The 22,109-nt window shown below is 41.3% G+C and overlaps 1 protein-coding gene across 1 annotated transcript in view; it reads left to right on the top strand.

Annotated features, from left to right (window-relative positions):
- Window positions 1-15,350, top strand: part of COL4A4 (collagen type IV alpha 4 chain) — a 63,149-nt gene extending 47,799 nt beyond the window's left edge. Inside the window, exons 38-47 of the mRNA XM_058844493.1 lie at window positions 2,887-2,958; window positions 3,744-3,872; window positions 5,672-5,779; window positions 6,313-6,468; window positions 7,098-7,196; window positions 8,958-9,089; window positions 11,075-11,191; window positions 11,894-12,082; window positions 13,870-14,156; window positions 14,779-15,350. Of these exons, the coding sequence (XP_058700476.1) occupies window positions 2,887-2,958; window positions 3,744-3,872; window positions 5,672-5,779; window positions 6,313-6,468; window positions 7,098-7,196; window positions 8,958-9,089; window positions 11,075-11,191; window positions 11,894-12,082; window positions 13,870-14,156; window positions 14,779-15,042 (1,553 nt within the window). The 3' untranslated portion in view covers window positions 15,043-15,350. The remainder of the gene's footprint in view (window positions 1-2,886; window positions 2,959-3,743; window positions 3,873-5,671; window positions 5,780-6,312; window positions 6,469-7,097; window positions 7,197-8,957; window positions 9,090-11,074; window positions 11,192-11,893; window positions 12,083-13,869; window positions 14,157-14,778) is intronic.
- Window positions 15,351-22,109: the final 6,759 nt, after the last annotated feature.

Genomic DNA, 22,109 nt, shown 5'->3' with positions numbered 1-22,109 from the left:
AACAATATTTGCTGTAACAAAGGCAGAGATCTGCTGTGGCAGGGATGTCTGAAAGGGGTCAAAAAAGAAAAAAAAGCATTCTTCTGCTGAAAACTTCTTCATAATTGATGGGCTCTTTCCTTCTTGCCATAAGACACTTCTTTACTGTGCAGAAGTTATCCCAAGTCCTGCACAGGAACATAACATTAAGACATGTCCTGCAGAAGGAAAAGTTCAGTCCCAAATGGCAATTCATTAGAGACAGAGTTGCCCACTAAGCTGAGGATTCTGTGTATTGCCAGCATAGCTGAAAAGAAGGTTAATACCTTTGAAACTATACCCAGTAATGAAAACTGACTGATATTTGTATTCCAATTCAACTGGATATATAGATCTTGGTGCTGTTTTCAACAAGTGCTGGTGCAAGCATTAGAAATGAAATGGGTGATTTGTAGCTAAGTACATGGCCTCGTTAGTCTCATTGGTTTTCAGTTACATAAAAAGTCCTGTGCCTGAACTTTTAGATTTTAAAGAACTTCTAGATTTAAAAAAAAAAAAAAGGAAGTTAGACATCATCTATCAAGGCATAATCCCATTTTCTTTATTACAGTAGTTTTACTAGTTAAGGGCTTAGCCTGGCAAGCCTTACTTGTGTGAGTAATCCTTGATGGAGCAAGTAATACTCAGACCATCACCAGGAGGACTTGTGTGAGTAGGAGCTGAACTGGGCTGTACAACACAGAAACAGTGGTTCATGCTCAGGTCAGCCAATTCAGCTGTACCTAGAAATATGGGACCATAGCAATCCAAAAATCTAGAATTACAAGTGCTGATATTATAATGGATTGTTGGCAAATGTGTCAGAAATTCCCTGGAAAGCAAGTGAAACCAAGCCATCAATCTTGCCTGAATGAGCCAAGGATCAAAAAAGTTTTTAGTGGTGACCTGGGGGGCCAAAATTAGTTAGAAGTTCTTAATAATTTTAAAATACCACTGTTAAATTCCCCAAAAGCAACTCTTACATAAATTTTAAAATGGGAACATGTCCAAAGCACAAGAAGGCTACAAAAAGCAGGAATGAAAGTTAGAATGTCATGAGAAGTTAAAGAACAGTTAATTGAGGTCATAGAAGATATTATGGGCTGGATTACTGGTATCCCATATTATAACATGGATTACACAGAGAGTATATTATCAATGTTTTGCAGGTTTTCAAACAATTTTCTGGATTTAAATTTTTTCCAGACTGGTGCTTACTACACACTGGATTTTTTCAATTCATCCTTTGTTAAATTTTAACTAAAATAATTCAACAGTTTCTGAGAACAAAGCTATATGATTATAATTTTTCATGTGCCTGCTAGAGCTTTTTTATTTTTTCATTCTCAGATGACCCATCTTTGTCTAGGAACACTTAAATTTGGCAGGTGAAGCAGCTGATGAAGGGCATTTGTGCTGCCATTCCTACAGCAATTTGTCCTTGCCAAATTTGCTCAGTTTATAAATTTTAAAATATCCATTCATATGTGCTTAAGTAGGGTAATGAATTCTCCCAAGATGCCTGCTCAGGATACATGGCAGATTGGTGAGCTGTGGGACATGCTGGGATCAAGCACAGGCACCCAACAGAGAACCTACATCTTCTGTGCCAGGAAGGAACCAGAGGAAAAGAGACAGACACACAGATAATTCAGGCTTGTGGGAGAAACCCCCTGCAAGTAGACTGGGAATCCTGACTGGAGAGTCAGGGCAGGGAGAGGGATTGATGGGGGAGAAAAGGAGGCAGAGATGAGCAGCAGAAGTGGGACAGAGACAGGAACAGGCACTGATAGTATCATTGATGATGATCAGTGTCCCTCTCTGGTGCAAGAGGCATCCCAAGTCTGTTCCTGTTTCTGAAACCCCTCCGAAACCAGTCACAAATGACCCACCAGTTTTGCCAGACCTGTTGCTATCACCAGGTGACAGACTGCTGTCTGCATTGAGGAAGTGTTTGCTCTCACATTTGATAGTTTATTTATACAACTTGGGAACTAAAAAGCACTGATGACATGGAGATATTTTACTCTTGACTGCAAACAAACACAACCTTAGAGTAGTTCAACTTTTTAAAAAATGGATTAATAAGTGCCATCTATGGTTTTATTCATTGTGCTTTAGCAATTTTCAAAAAAGAACAAATTGTAAAGCAAAAGTTATGTCTGACTACCACAAACACTCAGCCAGTGCTAGTGAACATCACTACTGACAGAGCTGCTCTACATACTACAGTGTTTCACCAGAGGCTTCAATTATAGATTTGTTGTCTTCAAAGGTTTTGTGCTGTTCGGTTCAAAGAGCTTTTTTAATACAGTGATGCAAAAAACCACATAGTTTTCTGTGTGAAATCTGCAGGACCAGAGAAAAGAAGCCAGGTGGAAGTTCAGCCTCTTTTTGGTGCAGCTGGGTTAAATTGCACTTCTAATTTGAACAGAAGCTGTAAAGAAGTTCTAGCTTTACAGCTATCTTAGGTAGTGTCTGCATCCCCATCAGTGGCCATGAAGCAGTAGCACAGTGAACTTTGGAGTAGCAACCACATGTAGCCATGGCAGTGTAGCCACAGACACAAGGTTCTCTGTAGATCAGGCCATAATCTGCTAGCTGCAGGATGGAAGTACCTAAAGGATTAAAAGTTATGTTTTCTGATTGCTCTGATGTGAAACTCTATTAAGACTGCAATTTTTAAACTTTTCACATTTGCCTTTCCAAAAAGACGGCACTGCAGTGTGATTTCATCTGCAGTTGCCAGTAATCAAATTCAGTAAATACCCCATCTTGATCCAGTATGTGTTGTCAGATAAAAAAAGGCTTGATTTTTAATTGTGACTGTAAAGGATTGTTGTGTAATACCTGTGTAACACCTCTCAGGTCTTCCTGGACTGCCTGGACTGGATGGCTTGGATGGACTAAAAGGTCAAAAGGGTTCTGCAGGAGCTCCAGGTAAAGATGAAAAATAACTGGAACAGAAAATCTTCTCCTACATGACTGAATGTGCAAGGAAAGGTGCATGTTATTTTGATGTTTGCCTTGCCCAGAAGATATTATTAATGCTCAGACTAAACTTTCAAACAGAATCTAAAGTATGCTTAATGGCACACCTGCTGTTATTTGTGGGGAAAACTTTCAAACTTCCATTACTTATATAGTTTTGTTGGAATGTTTCACGGCTGTTTATAAAATTTAAAAGTTCAGTACAGATGACTCAAAGGAGAGCCAGGTCTCTTTTTTTTAATATATGAAAGATAAAACTAACAAATTAAAAGGAGACTTGTGAAATCCCAGCTCCATTTAAAGTCTGTGGGAGCTGTGCCTCAAACATAAGGGGAACATGGATTTCACCCATGCTGATGTATTTGCAACTTTCAAAAGGTGCTTTTGAAGCACTATTAAAAAACAATGTTTATAATCTATCTAAAGATTACAAATATATGCTGATAGAAAATTAAATTTAGAACCATACTGTTTACATTTCAAGTTACAGACAATAATTACACCATATAAAATAACTCCTGAAGAAGAGCATTCAAGCAAAAAGATTACTTTCTTTGAAAGTGATGAATTAGGGCCAGATTCAACAAAACTCTATCCAGTTTCCAAGAGAGAACCAGAAAAACAGCACTAGGCAAACCTTGTAAGGAAGAACATCTGCAACTGGTATTTCTGTTCTGCACATCTGTATTTGTATTCGCTGTAAGCTTTATGTACAGAATTGTTTTCTTATAAAGGTCAGAGTGAGACAGGGCCCCCAGGATACTCAGGAGAAATTGGACCAAAAGGAGACAGAGGTGAACCTGGATGGCCTGGTATTTCTATTCCAGGCTCCCCTGGAGAAAGGGGATTCCCAGGATTTCCAGGTAAGAAAAGGTTTTCTCTGAAGTGCTGCTCTGCAGAGCTGAAATTAAGCTCATACTTAATTTATTTTTCTAAAGGAACTTACTCTGGTTAATATGAATATTAATAGAAGTTTCTTTCCCTACAAACACTTCTGTTGTAACATGCTGATGTTTCCTGACATACAGAATCTCCAGAATTTCTGGTTTATATTACAGGAAAGAATGAAAATAGAAAATTATGGACTTGAATAGACTCAGGGAACTGCTAGGTAGGGTTGGCACTTAGGAAGAAATACCTGAAGAAAAAAAGTGCAGAAGATCTGGCAGTCCCAGAATTATAATAAATCTATCAACTATTCTGATGTAAATGCAAGATAGAACTGCCTCACAAGATTGCAATGGTTATTTTAGAGCTTGGTGATATAGGAACTGGACAGAAATGAGAAAAAGCAAGTGTTGAGGAAGGGCCACTGGGAAAGTGAAGAGACTGGAGCGTCTGTCCTATGAGGAGAGGCTGAGAGAGGGGGAATTGCTTTGGCTGCATAAGAGAAAGCTCAGGGGGAGTTTATTAGTGAGTGGAAGTACCTGATGGGAAGGACCTGGTTCCTTCATAGTGATATCCAGTGATAGGACAAGAGGGAATAGGCACAAACTGACATTCAGGAAATTCTCCTTAAATATAAAGAAAAGTTTTAATTTCCCTATGAAGAGAATTGAGCATGGGAACAGGTTGCCTGGAGAAGTTATGAAGTGTCTGTCATTGGAGATACTCAAAACCCAGCTGGACAGAGCCTGAGGCAGCCTGCTCCAGCTGATCCTGCTTTGAGGGCAGGGTTAGTCTAGGAAGTCTCCAGAGACCCACTCAAACCTCAGCAATTCTGTGATTAGAAGTGACAACAACTTTATGCTGCCAGACCTTGCCACAGTCACATAACACATGGAAGAAAAATAGCAAGAGGTGAAATCTGGTGAGGTGAATTATTCTAAGATGAAGACACAATCAATTTTTCTTAGTTTGGTTACTAGTTAGTGAACTGGGAGAGCCAATAGAATGGTGCTGTTGAGGAAAAAAGGAGATTTAATTCTGAGATGTATTAACACTGTTGGACACAGGATAGGCAACGTCTCCGATGGTTGTGAGCAGCTTTGACAAATAAGAGAAAACTCACCAGAAAGTAAATGGAAGGATGGGGTCAAAAGCAAGAGTGAAGAAACTAGATTTGTTTTTTTGTGGAAAAGAGAAGGCAACAGAATGCAACCCACATGTTAACAAGCTGAAACTGTTCAAAAGTGTTGTGCAGAGCATGGTAACCTGCAACTCTGCGTGTCACAAGTAAGGGCATAAATGTTTTATTGTGTAAAAGTCCAGATTAAAGATTAGGGGAAAAAATGCATATAAGGCTAGTACATTCATCTTGTTCACTGAGATTTTTAGGAATAATTTTTAGGAATTTTGCTGTGAATACTTATCCTGCCCCAGGCAGAATCATTTCACAGTCCCCACTCACTTCACATCATTACCATTTCTCCATTTGCTGGAATTTAGGAAAACTCAGCTATCCATGTCAATGTGCCAACATGTGATGATGTATTCTTCAGGTTACATAGATTTTATTGGAAGAATTAAAAATTTAAAAAGATAATGAATATTTTCACTTCGACATGTTGGCCTCATTAGCCTGGGGACTGGTATGTTTGGTATACAAGCGGGAGCATACATTACCTCCATGACTTCTCATGTCAGCATTCTTTTACTTACTAACTTCTGTCTGTAATCTAAAAAAACCCTCAGATTTGTGTTTTAAAATGTGATCCCTTAGGTAGAAGAGGACCTGTTGGACCCACTGGACCTATGGGAAGATCTCCGGATAGTGCTTCCCCTGGTCCTCCAGGTGATCAAGGATTACCTGGTTTAGACGGCATCAGAGGTATTAAAACTAAAAATAGCAACTTTTATCATGTAAAAAAACCCTGAGACTGCTAGGAATAACAGTCTGTGAAACAATGTATAGAAGTGCATAGGGAATAAAGAAACCCATCACTACCTCAGTGAATACACAGAGAAGTGAACACTAGGTAGATAACCAGAGCAAGGACAAAATGCAGATCTCCAAATTAAGCAACACAGTAATAAATCTATGAGATATAAATATGGAGAAAATATAGAAGTGTTTCAATGAATGTACCAGTAACTTGCTGCCTCTTCTGCTTGCACAGAAGTTAAATAACTTTGGGAACTATTCCTATCACTGGCTTCCTTGGATAAAGGCTAGCACTGGTATTTCCAGAAAAATGCAAGGGCCATCCTATAGCCTAGAGAAAACAAAACAAAACAAAACAAAAAACACAAAAAAACCGAAAACACACTAGAGTAAAATAAAAAAAAATCACCAGCAGAACATAGCTATTTTTAGATGTTTGCACTTTGTGTATACAGTAAGAATAAAGTTCTTTTTCATAGGTGATCCTGGGAATCCTGGTCCTCCTGGAGAGACTATCTTTGTGCGAGGAGATCCAGGTGATACCGGCATTCAAGGGGCACCAGGTAATCCTGGGCCACGAGGACAACAGGGAGCCAAAGGCCCTCCAGGGAGCCAAGGAAGAGAAGGCCCAAAGGGTATGGTCAGAGTTGTTTTTAAGTTCTGTGTGCACTTATGCCCCTGTGACTGAGCCTTGTGCCCAGGGTGTGGCCATTGGTGATGGAGCTGGGCAGAAGGGGTGGAGGCTGGACATTCCACAGCTCTGCCTGGTTACCTACAGACACAATGGGGTTGGGGTAGAAAGGGAGAATAGAGGAAGACATGCACTGCTTCACAACAGCTTGTTGGAAGACACCTCTGCAACTCTGAGAATAAGGCAGTAAAACATTTTAGTTTTACAGTAAAAATTAGAGTTTGCCAGATAAGTGAACCGTGACCCCTCTTCAGGGGTCCTGAGAAACTACAGGAAATGAAGATGTGTTAGTTCTAACAGTGTCTCACGTCTGCCCCATATCAATAGCTTGGGGCTTTCAACAGATTCTTTAGTTTGAAAACAGAAATCTACATACTCTGCTCTTTTCACACACTGTAGAGAAATCCCATCTACACCAATCATTTCCAATCTCTACAAAAAGAAAATTTCCAGACCAGGGAAAGAAGAAATGTGTATTTCTTTCTGTGGCACAACAGAGTTGAGGATTCCCAAGGATTTTTTGTTACTCAAGCATCCAGATTGTATTCTCATTTTTTTTGGTTTTATTTCCAGGTCCTATGGGGGTCCATGGCCCACAGGGTCCACCTGGTGCTTCAGGACAACCAGGAGACCAAGGTTTTCCAGGAAGACCTGGTCCCAGAGGTCCCACAGGTACTTATGAACCTGTTGCTCATTGTCATTCAGCTGTAACTGTGATCCTTCTATTCATATATAATCATACTAATGTTGACTTGCATGCAAATAATTTAAAAAATCTCAGAAAAAAAATCCCTGCAGTTGCCAAATTAAATGATTTCTCATTTGATTAAAATTTTCTGAACTATTTGTTTCTAATGTCACCTCATGTAAGTGATTTCAGTTCTCATTCCATTCTTTAATTTACATGCCTGAAACTTGCTTCCACCTGCACCTCAATGGCAACAATCTGCTTTCCATTTTTCAAATACTTCAGGTTTCATAGGTAAGTTCATGACTTTTGATTATTGTTCTTTTCATGGGAGCTCCCTTATATATAGAAACATTCAGCTCTTATTAGAGGGTATCCTTGGCATGGTTTCTAGGAATAGTAGGTACTGCTAGCAGGATATAGTTCTAATATATATTTCACATAAACAGCACCAATGTCATGAGAATGCTCTGCTGAGAATCTCATGCTAGGGTGTCAATTAGACTTGTTAAACATTTGTTTCTGATTCTTATTTGGGTTTTTTTTTGGTTTTCACACAAGATGTTTTCTAACCAAAATTGTAGCAAAAGCTTGAATCCTAACACTGGATTACTACAAACACTGAACTCCCCATCTGACTAAAGGTTGATCCAAAATGCAAACAGGCAAAAGCTGCCAGTAACTTTCAATATATAAAATGTGACTGTTCTTTTTTTTTTATTATGCATTATAATTACTTTAGATGGCTGTTATGGGCTAGCTTTTTTGGCCTGCCTATTGATAGTTAAGCAGAAAAAAAATAGGCAAAATGCTGGAAAATGTTCCATGTGCTAAGATGTTTGCACTGAAGCTGGGTAGGTAGACTTTAAGCTTTAACTCAAATCACTTTGGGGCACATTAAGACTGAAGCTGTACACCAAATATGTGAAACATAGAATCATTGATTTGTTTAAGTTGTAAAAGACCTTCAAGTTATCAAATTCCATCATTAACTCAGTGCTGCCAAGGCCACCCCTACACCATGTCCCCAGGTGTGCCACATCTACACTTCCTTTCAGTACCTCCAGGGATGGTGACATTATCACTTCCCTGGGCAGCCTGTTCCAGGGCTTGACAACCTTTCCCATGAAGACATATTTCCTAATATCCAATATAAGTCTCCCTTGATGAAACTTAAGGCCATTTCCTCTTGTTACTTGGGAGGAGAGGCTCTCTACAAGTTCCTTTCAAGTAACTGTAATAGAGCAATAAGGTCTCTCTTGACCCTCCTCCAGATCCCTCAGCTGCTCCTCACCAGACTTGTGCTCCAGACCCTTCCCAGCTCTGTTGCCTCTCTCTGGACACACTCCAGCATCTCAGTGTCTTTCTGGTAGTGAGAAGCCCAAAACTGAATACAGGATTCAAGGTGCAGCCCCAGCTGTGCTGAGCACAGGGGCACAGTCACTGCCCTGGTCCTGCTGGCCACACTATTGCCGGTACAGGCCAGGATGCCATTGGCCTTCCTGCCCACCTGGGCAAAGTTCACAGACCAGCTAACATACACGTGCTAACACTGGCTTGCCACACTGTTAATACTGTGCTAAAAGACTAAGAATAAAATTAAAAACAGTAGGACTCAATAATTCAAGATTTGAAAATATTTAAAGTATACTCTTGAACACCCAAATCAGCTAACATTTATGTTGACTTTTTGAATGGAAGTGATTAGCCAGTCTTGCAATTCACTTTCCCATTACACATTCCAGGTGACCCTGGTGAACCAGGAAAGATAGATGATTCATGCCCTACAATCCCAGGGCCTCCTGGGGAAGCAGGGCAAAGAGGAGAGGATGGCTCTGCAGGATTACCAGGGCCAGTAGGCCACCCTGGACCCCAAGGTAAGCTCATGTTTTGAAAGCTTGGATGTTCCTCTCAGCCATTTAGACAACAAGTTGAAAAGGGTCAGAGTGTCAGAGTTCTCTGTTTTACCCTCTCTCTTCTCCTTAGACACTTATTAACAGTCTCCAGAAACACATAGTGGGCTGGTTAATGCTGAGGATGATGGATAAATGTAGCTGGACCAGGCTGTTTGAGCCTGCCTTTACTACATTCCCATTTCCTAGGCCAGGCAGGGCAAAAGCATAAGGCACTGTTGAGAAAAAAGTTCTTCAAGTGGTATTTTTCCTTTTTCCCCTTGAAATTATTAAGCAATGCCTCAAGCCATCCCATTGGTTTAGACCTATTTGGAGGATGCTTAAAATATTCATGCTTTAAAATCTAGCAATAATTAATCCCAAAGCTCTGCTAACCAAACTCCTAAAAGGACACTGAAGTCAGAGAAGTGGCTACAATAGAGGTCTTTATCTATTAGAACATGAAAAAGTTACCACTGAAGAAAACTGACCAAAGAGATCTTAAAAGGAAGTGAGAAAAGACTGAAATGTTCTTCTGACAGATGAAAAGAAAACAAGGGTGATGCTGATACCAGTGACTCCTAAAGAGAGGCCACCTTCATAGAAACACAGCATAGGCTGCATTGCAGAATGTCTTCAGCTTAGATGGTGGAGTCTCTTGTGTGGTTTTAGGTATTTCCTACTTAGGAAACCAAAGTTTGTTGTGTTGGCTGCTCTGGAAATCCAGTGTGTCCAGAGAAAAATCCCTGATTGTCTCCCAGAAGATTCACTGCAGCAGTCATTCCCATCATGAAAGGAAACAATACAGTTTTCAGTTAACTCTAGTTTTAGGTATCTTAGTTGATTTGCCAGCTAAAAGGGGTTTCTGGGGTTACACAGCTGTTTCCATTATATGCATCATTAAGGGTTTCTGTCAAACCAGGTGCTACAGTGATACACATATTTGAACTGGTTTTATGAAAGAAATAAAGAAATAGTAATGCTTTTTCCTTCATTAAGATAGGAGAATCCAATTTTTTCCTGGCTTGGAAGGTAAATTGGAAGTTTTACTAGCAAAAGCAGTGGATTTTATTAAAACCCCTCAATGTGCTTAAGCTTTGGCAGAATAACCCTGCAACCAACATAGAAAAGCTGTTAATTTTTTTGACTGGTTCAGTCTTTTGTGGTAAAAAGTAACAAGGGGAAGTTTGAATGTTGTGAGACAACCTTGAATTACTTAGTCTGCAGATTAAATAGCAGTCTGCTAGGAATGAAACACCATTACTGAGAAACAACTGTGATGGGTGCTAGAAAAATACCCTTGTCTGAAATCTGGTTTTATCAAAAGGGGAAAACCACTTTAAGTGCAACAATACCTGAGAAGTGTTACATTGTTCAATTCAGGTTATGTTTTAGGTAGCCAGTGAACAGGCCCATCATTATCTGCACCCTACATGAGATGTATCTTTTACTGCCACAGCCACACCTTCCCTGCTAATGTATAAAATGCATGGACATGTGAGAAATACAAAAGGTGAGGCCATCAGGAGCCTAAAAATGTCCAGTTCTGCAGACCCAGCCCCACCCTGTTCTCTAAGTATTCCAGTACATCCACTACTTCAAAGGGAGTTCACTGTGTCTTCTAAGACTTTGCTGAATGGGGTTCTCAAAGCTGACAGCTTGGCTTTTCTCAGGAGGAGTTACAGCTCATTCCATGGTACAGATCCTGACTTGCATGATAATGTTTGTTGGGGAGTGCTTTGATTTCAACTCAAGATCTCTGAAGAGGATGGAAAACCTTATCAGGAGCTGCTGTTCCTAAGTCCTGCCTCTGAGCTACTGCTGTGGTCACAGTGTGAATTCCCAGCAGAAGCAGTTCTGCACCTCCCTGTCCCAGTGTCCATTTCGCTGACTTGCCCTTTGTGTTTGGACAATGCAGAACCTTAAATGCAGCCTTGTGAAGAAAAAGCACATACTTTTTATTTATCTAGGCATAAAAGGTGAAGAAGGATCATGTGGCCTGCCAGGTCAAGATGGGTTACCTGGGGCACCTGGACCACCAGGTGACCAAGGGAGCCGAGGAGAGCAAGGATATGCTGGGCCACAAGGTAAGAATGGAGCATGACTTCGGGGAGTAGATGTGCGAGATGATGCACAGACTCCGTTTTCTCTCTGCTCCAATTCCCACATGGATACATCCACCTCTAGCCTGAGATTCCATGACACCTCTTGCCCCCTCTTAGTTCAAGCAATGACATTTGGAAATGATTTCATTACAAGACCTGTTGGGAAAACATCCATTATTAAGCTGAAAGGCAATTAAGCACCCATGCTCAGACAGCATACATCAATAGGCATGCATCTCTGAGCCAGGGCTAACGGGGCAACTGTCTGGCAGTAATTAAAATTGTATTTTAACTGTGACTGCTCTCTAATAAATTAAGGGTTTAATACATATGTGAGTAAGGGCCATCGACTGTTACTGCAAGGATTCAAATTCAGTCCAGATGTTCTGCTTATCCTAATGAGTAAGTCTGGGAAATCATTGCCCACTTCAGTTCATTTCTTAATCCATACACCACAAGACAGAGGCACAATAGAAAAGCCAAGTGCCAAGCATGCAGTGGCAATCTAATTCATTTCTCTTCCTGAAGAAGGATAACAGAAGTCTACTTGTGTCTTTATTGCCCATGACAGCCTTGAAGTTGTATTATACTCAGTTGGGAACTTCTTGTTGAATGTTTAACACACGGCTGGTTTGAACTTTTACTGTACGTTATACAAGTAAATTTCCTTCACCTTTCTCCAAGGTCCACCTGGCCAGACTGGTGTTCCAGGACAACCAGGCCCCCAGATTAGATCTGCAAGTGGATTCTTGCTTGTCCTTCACAGTCAGTCAGACAGAGAACCACTCTGCCCACAGGGGATGCCAAAGTTATGGACTGGCTATAGTCTGCTGTACCTGGAAGGACAAGAGAAAGCCCATAACCAAGATCTTGGTATGTATTGTACATAATTGCTCTCCAGCTAAGGGATAATATGGTGTTATCTATACAAGGAAAGACAAATCACATGGAGCAAGCTATAGAACTGTCAGTGCCTTATTTTCTGCAGACTTAAAACTCATTTACAATGTTGATAATGAACTTGGTTTTGCTGCCATATTGTCACCCATTTAAAATGGCTTTCTGCTGCTCTGCAGTTGAACTGAAAAGTATTTCTAAGTAATTTTGACTTGAAGTTGGAGAGATGAGTGGTTTATTTCACTTATCCCAGCTCATTTTAGGCTGTATTTGAAGTCACTGGAGAGATTTTCCTAGGTCAGAAATCTCATTTGGCCACTCTGAAATAACTCCGTGGAAGATCTGCTCCTTTTTTACAGGAGACACAACTTGGTAAAGAGCTAGTTAAGTTGGGTAAGTACAGTTGGGCAGTACAAGTAAGCTTTACAAGTAAATTATGCATCATGTGTACAGCAGAATCCTGTGCTTTTCAGAGTCAGAAGCTAATATTTTTGGAAAAGCCAAATTTCTTCCAGAGACAGCTCTTTTTGGTGCCTTGGGTCATTTCTTCTCTGTCTTCTACAATTCTGACTAAAATTATGTCTAAATAAGCCGCCTGACTTGCAGCCTGAGGAACCGATTGGTGGCAATTTGCACAGCAAAAGTTTCCTAAATTCTTGTTGACTTGTTACAAAAGAGTCAGAGAAGTCTCTGAGGAGGAAAGATCAAGGACCTAATAAGCTGAACAAAAAAATAAGTGTTTAAAAGAGCAATAAAAATAGCTATTTTTAGAATAGCAGTGATGTTTTAGAATGTTTTCACTATTGTGTGTTTGGCATTCCCCAGGAGAGCTAGTTGCTAACGGAATGCCTCATAACAGCAGTGAAAATAAGATTCAAAGAAAGCAGGGTCCTTGTCTCCTGTGTGATTTTGCAGGCATTTCTCCTACTCAGGCTGCTCCAGATCCTTCATTACTACTGGAATGGAATATTACCAGTGATAAACAAAACTGGCTTCTGTACAGAAATGTCACGTCTTTAATGAAGGTGTTTGGGTTTGGGGGCATTACAGAAATAACACTTCACACACCAAGTTCAAGGCAGAACTTTGTGCAGTGATTATTGCTAGCTAAATAGGCCATCATGAAACTCTTCTAAATTCAGCCCTGGAAGAAGTTCATCACAGAAGTATGCACTGGTCACTTCTTGGTTCCCACTGATGTCTGCCTGATGAGAATTTTGCGGGATTGCCTCTGCAAAATGCCCCAATCCTTTTATTTCACTTTGGGAGTCTGTGAAAGCTTTCTGGAAGGCAGTAGGACAGCTGCTGAGATTTCAGCTTAATGCACTGCTAGCAATGGCTTGTCATACTTCACAAAAATGTTTCTATTTATCAGCATTGTCATTTAGTTTCTCACTGCTCCTAATGAGTTCGTAAATAGCTGATCTGCTTTTAAACCAGCTACCACCTCTTGCCTAATTTATTTTTCAGTGTTGGCACAGCTAAGAAATATGTTATCATAACTGTTTCTCATGGTGACAAACTACATCATGTTTAAATATCAGATTGACACAATTAAATATTACTGGTCAAAGGAAGATACTTACTGGTAATAGGTCTCTGTTTTTAATGTAGACATTTTAGTAAAGGGCTTGGGAGGTTTAACAGCTGTGGATTACCTAAATCCTGCTGAAATACATCATTTTGTAGCACCATTGGTCAGAATACAATTTTCAGTTTACCTAGGAAGGGGAATAATTGGCATCACTTGCTGTTATTTTCAGGTCTGGCAGGATCCTGCCTGCCTGTGTTTAGTACCATGCCATTTGCCTACTGCAACATCAACCAGGTGTGTTACTATGCCAGCCGCAATGACAAGTCCTACTGGCTGTCCAGCGCTGCTCCGCTGCCGATGGCGCCGCTGTCCGAGGAGGAGATCCGGCCGTACATCAGCAGATGTGCTGTGTGCGAGGCCCCAGCACAGGCAGTGGCACTGCACAGCCAGGACCAGTCCATTCCTCCCTGCCCACTCAACTGGAGGAGCCTTTGGATAGGATACTCTTTTTTGATGGTAAGAAAGTGGGTGCATGACTATTCAGACATGTTTCTTTCATCCAGCTTTTGTATTCTAAAGGTTCAAGGATTTTTAGCTCTGAAAAGTAAATTATTCAATGTCTAGCAAACATTAAAGAGGAAAAGTCACAAGAAACAAGACAAAGGTTAGTTCCAAATTGCAGAACCTACCTGTAGCTACATATACTGTACTCAGAGACTTAAGATACACATTTAAAATTACAAAGGTTTTGCCTCCTTGTCTATAATAAACAATGGGGTTTTCATATACAAAGACATAGTTTTCAGAATTAGAGCCCCAGGTCATTTTAATGCCATCCTCAAGTTACATTTGCAGCATTTTGGATAATGGCATCATTGTGAAACAACCCAGACTACTCCTTCCTTCACTTTGATAAATACCTGAAAGTTAAGTGAACCAGCTCACTTAACTCTCAAAGTGAGACTTTGAGATTAATTTATTACAGAGCAAATTAAGATTTTCTCCAGCAAAAGAATCTTACTCCAATTTAAGATTACAAAAAACCGTACAGTTAAAAGCAAGTAGGGAAAAAGACAGATGAACATAGTTTACCTATTTTTCATGCACAGTTACCAAGTTGTCTCTTTGCTCTTTCCAGCACACTGGATCTGGTGACCAAGGTGGTGGACAGTCCCTTATGTCACCTGGAAGCTGCCTGGAAGACTTCAGATCAGCACCATTCATTGAGTGCCAGGGCCAGCGGGGAACGTGTCAGTTCTTTGCTAATGAATACAGTTTCTGGCTGACCACTGTGATGCCTGAGCTGCAGTTTGCATCAGCCCCCCTGTCAGGGACGTTTAAAGAAGGACGGGAGCAGAGGAAAAAAGTCAGTCGATGCCAGGTATGCCTGAAGCACGGCTAAGAAACAAACCAAAAGCAGGCAGCTACAGAGAGAGGCTCGCAGGAGGATGAGCAACGTCCTAAAGGTTTAAACAGCAGCTCGTGTTTGAATCTGTGTGAAAGCGTGCAGCACTGTTCTCTTTGTTGGAGTGGAAAAATGAGACAAAGATGAGGGATCAGTTGAGCCTCATCCACCCATGTACACACACACACAAGCAGTAAAATCTGGTGTAAAATAATTAAGAAAAGATGAAACTCTGTCCCATTGGAGTCCGCTGCTGTAATGTACAGGGAACAAGGTGGGTTTGAGGATTGAGTCAAGCTGGGAAGACCAAGACCTGCAAGAGAATGGATTTCCTGTTAGAAACAGCATTTACAGCAGGATGAATATTTACATGGCATATTATAAGTATTTATCTATACTGATAGAAATGTGCAAACATACCAATGTCAAAGCCCTGTAGCTGAATTTCCCAAGCTAAAGAAACCTTGCACTTGCTGTTTCTGAGGGAAGGGAAAAATGTAATTGTTAAAAAAAAAATATAACAATAAAAACAATTAAGATCAAAGTCTTTTACCACTGCAGTACTGAACCAGACTCTAAAAGAACTGTTAATTGGGCTTTCATTTGCAACTAAAAGCTGCAAATCCATTTAACAGCAGATTATGTAAGAAAATAAAATTAGCTGAGATAACAAATCTGTAAAACCCTGTATTTATATTTACAATTAATTTCTAAGGGCAGTTACATTAAATTATTAAACTCTAATCCAAGTTTCTGAATAAACAAAGCAATTTCTAATATTAATTAAAAAGAAACAGTGACATGGTGATAAAATGGGTGAACTTATCTGAGTGATAAATATAAGAACTGTTAGGACAATAAATTGTGTTCATTTTATGCCTTTTTTTGTAAATACACCAGAAAAAAAAAAAAAAGCCATCACCATTAAGATCCTTGTGGAATAACAACTCTGAAGTTTTTTTATTTTTTAAAGCACAACTGTAAAAATGTTCATATCCTAAAGCACTAATTACCTTTTGAAAAAATGAAAACACATTTGTAACTCCTTCATTCATCTGTAAAACCAGAACTACTCAATGTTCTGTATCATGGGGAAACATCTGAAAACAAAAATGGAGAATCCATCATGTGCAGAAAGGCCACAAATGCTCCTTTTACCACTTAAATAAGCTACGTTTTACAAGGATGGAATCAAATGCTTTTTCCAGCACTTTTCATTTCAATTTGTGTTCACTGAGGTGCCCCCAGCAAAAGGATTTTCAAGGAAACTGCGATCCTCATCCAAGGGTCCTAATTCAAAGCAAACTCCCTCTGAAGCCATCACGAGTACAACAGGCTGATCAGCCAATTTAAAAGCTGGATACACAAACTCAAAGAGCAGGAAAGACAGACATTCCAGGCTCAGCCAGAGGAAAATAAAACAGTCAGAGGATAAGTCCAGTCGAGTGTAAATACATCTGACTGTGCAACTTCCTCCTGACACAACCAACCAAACCTCTCTGATGTGCTGTTCCTACGTGGTGGCCAACTGACTGTGCCCTTTCCCCTGGGCAAGGGTCAGGAGCCCTCCTGGGGCATTCCCACTGTGCCAGGGAACATTTCCCTCTGGTCCTGTGCCCGCTGGGACAGGGCACACCTCGGGTCACTCCCAGGTTATCCCGACTGCACCTGTCAGACACTGGAGCAGGGGCCAGTTCCTGCCATTGACCCATACACAGGAGTTCCATCCCCTCCTGAGGCAGCATCCCACAAGCAGGGGAGAGCAGCTCTCCAGTCTGACACAAGCCCCAAAGTCTCGACTCTGCCAGGTGCTGAGCAGCTCAGGAGCTTCCTGTGGGAAGAAAGCAGTGGGTGGAGAGGAGCACCAGTGCTTAGGCACCTGTTCTCCAAGGTGTGCATGCTGTGTTTCCAAAAAGGCCTCAGCCAAAGCCCCACAGGGCTGGGAGCTGCAGCTGCTGCTCACAGTCACAGGAACAAACACCCAGGGGCTCAGGTGATGGCCCCATTTCCTGAGTGGATTTAGCTGATTCCACACTGGGGTCTCGCTTATGAGCCTCACCTGACAGTGCTCACCAGCTCCTCCATCACTCATCTGCAGCCTCTTTTCAGGTGAGAACCTCTGGGGAGGGGCTGTGGCTTTCCTGAAAAGCAGAGCAGGGCTTTTGGTATAAACTACACTGAGGTAAACAATAATCAAAACTTTATATACTGTGTTACTGCAAACTAGGTCATAGGGACAAGGTGAAGGCAAGGAAATAAAAAGAGTTTTTGGAATTGTATTTGTGTTCACCTAACTTGAACAAATGCACCAGAAAATCTAAAACATCAACAAAAAGCCTCACCAATAATTTAAATAGGCCATTTCACAGCATTTGACCATGTTGTGCTCTTGTTTGCTTTAAAAACATCACACAACCCCCCAGTATTTGTGTATCATTTTAATACAGGGTTTTTGCATCTGTGCCAGTTCCATTTTACTATGGTCTGTCAGAACATATACAGGAAATGTATTTTTAAGCTACTACTGATTGGTCAGATATTTCATAAGTGTAAATTCCTGTTCCATGTTCAGCTAACTCCATAATGCATTGGTCAGAAATATTGTGCTAATTCAAAATGAAATTGCAGATAAATTGCTTAATATTACACAGCAAGTAAAATAGATCAAAGTATAAAGCAGCAGATGCTTTAACTCTGCAATCATTTGTCCAGTGACTATAAGCAGAAAAATAATTTTTAAATTATTCCTAGGGAACCTATTTTTGAAATTAAGTGTGAAAAGGCATAGCTGAAACTGTTAAGAGTAAAAACACTCCTAAAAGCAATGGCCTTGTGCTGGGCCTTGAAGTCCCAATTACTCTTACTGTGGCATTCCGGAGTTTGGATCTTGTGCAGGCCTGGTCAAGAAGTGAATTTTATCCTCAACAGCAGGCAGGATATTAAGAGCAACACAGAAAATGATGCTGGCTGCACTTGGAGGTCACTGAAATTGGAGCCATTTGGGGTGAACTGCCTTGGAATTAAACTCAGAACTAGTGATTTCCAATGAGATTTGCTTGTCCATCACCCTGGCTAGCCAGGGCCACAGGGAAGGTCCTGGTTCTAACTCAAGGCAAATCCTTAGGGCAGGTGGCAGATTCTTGTCCCTCACATCCCTGTGCATCAGGATTTCTAGAGGATAACAAGTGGAAGAAAAACACTGCATGGTGTAAAACCTGATCTGCTCACAAGAAATGTGGCCATTATTATTTCATATGATGCTTTTCATTACAAGGAAGGAGATGCACAAGTCCAATACTGAAAATGTCTCTTGAATCAAGTCATCTTTTGGTGTATTCAGTGTGTCAAAAGGGAGAAACTAAAGCAAAACTTAAAACTGGTATCACTCATTTTATCATAATGGTGCTATACTGTAAAAATGGTATTTTTAAAGAGTACTTCAAATTCATCTGTGTACAACAGAGCTTCTGTTTTGGAGTCCACAATCCACATGCATAGAACAGGTATCAGAATGAGAGGACAGCAAAGATGCCTCAGCTCCAGACAGAGATGGTGCTAGCCTGGGCCCCGTGAGCTGACACAGGCTCCTCCAGAAGCAGCACAGGGGCCATGGCCAGGCCTTGCTGCCCCAGGTCCCTGCTGGTCCTGTGCTGTGAGCTGTCAAGGGTGGGGAGCTGGTCCTGGCTGGCAGCCACACATCTGCCCAGCTGCCTCACCCTCCAGCAGGACAGGAGAGAAAACAGGGGGAGAAAGAGCAAGAAAACTCATTTGTTGGAATATAGATGGGGAAATCACTTACCTGTTGAGGACTAAACAGACACAACTCAGGGAATTCAATTTATTATTTTGGGGAAAAGGTTGACAAACTTTAACATACCTTTCCTCCAAGTTTCCCAGGGTCAACTCACTCCAGGCCCTGCTCTGCTCCCTTGTTACCACAGCAATTGTCAGTCAGTCCCTTCAGTGAGGCAGGGGGCAGCCAGAAGCTTCTTGGAGCAGGTTTTGTTCCAGGTACAAAGTGGCTTCTCTGTGCTGCACCTGCCTTCTCACTCTTCCTGTGCTCTGACGTTGTTGCTCCATGGGCTGCAGTCCTTTTGTGACAGTACTTGCACTGGTATGGATCATCCCCAGAATCACTTTATTTTGTGCAGCAAGTTTAAAACTGGTCCAGGGATTATTCCAGGGTAAACTCTTAACCAAAAAAACCCCTTCTCCTACTTTGGCTGGTTCATGAGCACCAGAGGAAAACAAAAGTAGTATCAAAACAGTCAAACACCAGAATTCCTACAGTCCATACATTTTTTGCCTATATTTAAGGGAAATTAAGCAAACCTTTTATCCATTAACCCAGATAGCTCACTTCTTTGAGAAGGATCCCCCAAAAGCTTTAAAGCACACTCTGGAGTACACTGAATGTGCTCTGCACCACACCTGCTCTGGGCACACAGGGCCAGGCTGCAGACACTTTGCCAGCGCTCCAGCACATCATGTGGGGCCACACCAGCAGCCCTCAGCAAAGCTCTGACTTGTACTATCACCCAGATTCAGAACATAAACCACAGCCAGCTGGGAGTTTGTTTCTGTTATTCCACATGGCCACTTCAGACCAACATCCCAGACTCCCAGCCCTTCCAGGCAATCCTTAAGTAACTTGTAACTCTGCTCAGTGGCCACGCACAGACAAATGCTGCACAGATGAGGACTTCTGTTCTAAGGCTTGACTTGCATTAGAATGTCTGAGCAAGACAGAAAACAACCATCCAAGGCCATGGGGAGGAGCTGTAATGGGAAACAGTTGTTTGCAAGAAAAAGGATCTCTCCAAAGCCACCTGTGAGAGGCAGCAGTCAGGCAAGGACAGAGCTCATCAGTCTTCAAAACAATAAAAAAATTGTCAGCTCTGGTAAGAACTTTCCAGCAGGTGAAGCAATTGCTTCATCAAACTGGGGATCTATTTCATAACTGGATCTGATTTCAGAAATCAGCATTTTAAACTGACCAAACAACAAAAACAGCTGCTGAAATTCCACCCACCTGAACCCTCTGGAAAACTAGCCAGGTGGAGAAAAAAATCCCCATCAGCACTCCAACAGATGCTGCTCCATATTCATATTTAACAGCTTTCCCCTTTCCTAGTCACTTCATCCAGATGTTCCAGAAGGTACTGGAAGTTCAATTAGAGGTGACATTTTATAAGTGCAAAGTAAAAACAACTCCATATTTATCATTCTGGAGTGAACCTGTCCAACAAACACAGCTCCTTCATGTAAGGCAGCTCACACACCTCACAGCACAGCTCACCTCATGCTTGACCACACACTGCCCCACTGCTTCACAAAAGAAGACAGGCCTGAGCTTCATGGGATTTGAAATTCCATATATTTAAATGTTTTCCATATATTCACTGAAGTAGAAATGCAGAACATGTGAGGAAAATCCCAACCAAGGGTTTCAAAAAAGGAAGACCTGCAGTAAGGTACTACTATAGAGACTCTCTGTTGTGTCCCTGTGTTACTCCTGCTTGGTTTATAGCAAGAGCTGGAATGAAGCACTCCAGTCCCAAACTGACATCAGGTTCAGCTTGGCAAAACAAAGTTTCAGTACACAGGAAAACAAGAACTTTTCCAGAATTTAGTCTTCCATGTGCATGACAAACACCACTCCAAAGGGATGCTTTCACTGAAGTTCATTTCATTTCAGTGGGGAATGCCCAAACCATATCAGATTTGTCTGAAAAATTGTCTTTCTTCCGTTTTTACAGCTCCTCAAAGATTAAATGGATATCTGAATTTATCATAAGACTTCTAGAAAGCTTGACACACCTTCAGAAATAGCTCCTATGACTGAAAGCTCACAAGTGTTAATATATTCTTGCCTTCTGAAATCTGGTAACAAATAAGAAATAATCAATTTTTTGTATAGGGAACAATGAGAAGCTTATAATAAACCCATGCAATGATTCCGTCCTTCATGTCTGCACACTCCAGAAGCCACAGCACAAACACCAGAATCTGCTCTCCAGCTGTTGTTTGGAAGTGTGATCCACACAGTCCCTCAGTGCTGAGCCAAAATGGGCACAATTCCTCAGCCATGGAATCAGAGGGGAAAATGAGAGCAACCCCCATTCCCATCCCTCCCAACAGCAGGGAGGGCAGCTGGACCCAAACTCCTTCCCAAGCTGTCCACTGCTGCTGTCACTCCGCTGTGCTGGGCCAAATCCACGCTCACACCTCTGGAGTGCAGCTCTGGAGAGAAGCAGCAGCTTCAAAGGTCCAGCAGCTCTCTTTTATTATGTAACAGCATATACACACTTGGCACATAGGGGTATCACCAATAAACAGAGCAAGGCATGGCCAGAGAAAGTGACTTTAGTCCTGCAGGCAAAAAAAAAAAAAAGAAAAAAAAAAAAAAGGCAAAATTACTGGCCTGAAGTGGCCAGTCCCTTCACTATCTCCTACTACAACCTATTTGTCTGTATAAATACTGTTTTCTTGGTATTTCAGGGGCCATTTTTTCCCTTTAGGAGAAGTGGTGCTGCCAGGGAAAACAGCACACTGACATAAAACCACAGAATTTGCCTGTACTTAAAGTCAAGATGGAAAAGGGAAAAGAATTTTAAAAGCTAAACACAGTTATTTCATCACATCTTAATTCTGGGATGTGAGAAACCCTTATTTATTAACAGTAATATGTTAGGTTGTTCAACCATTAAATTTCAAGAATGTGCCTATTAACAAGTCTGCTGATTAGGATTAATTAGGGAGTGGAATTTCTTACATGGTACCTGATCACAGAGTTTAGAGGAAGTACAAAAAACTCACAAAAATTCACAAATCCTACAACAAAGCAATCAAACTGCAGATGCTGAAATATTTTATACAAAGCTACATTTGCTTCAAGAACCCTTACCTGCAACGGTCAGGCAGTGACCAGGGCCAGAGAAAAAGCAAGGTCCAACACCCACCTGGGTAACTGCCTTTAATTCTTGTCCCTGAAGAGACCAAGTGCACAGAGCACACTGAGGATTCATCTGCCAGTTCTGCCCTCAGCAGTGCTCTGAACCTAA

Source organism: Poecile atricapillus, chromosome 8 (genome assembly GCF_030490865.1).
Source record: "Poecile atricapillus isolate bPoeAtr1 chromosome 8, bPoeAtr1.hap1, whole genome shotgun sequence".
NCBI lineage: Eukaryota > Metazoa > Chordata > Aves > Passeriformes > Paridae > Poecile > Poecile atricapillus.
This window is presented reverse-complemented; position numbering and strand designations above follow the sequence as displayed.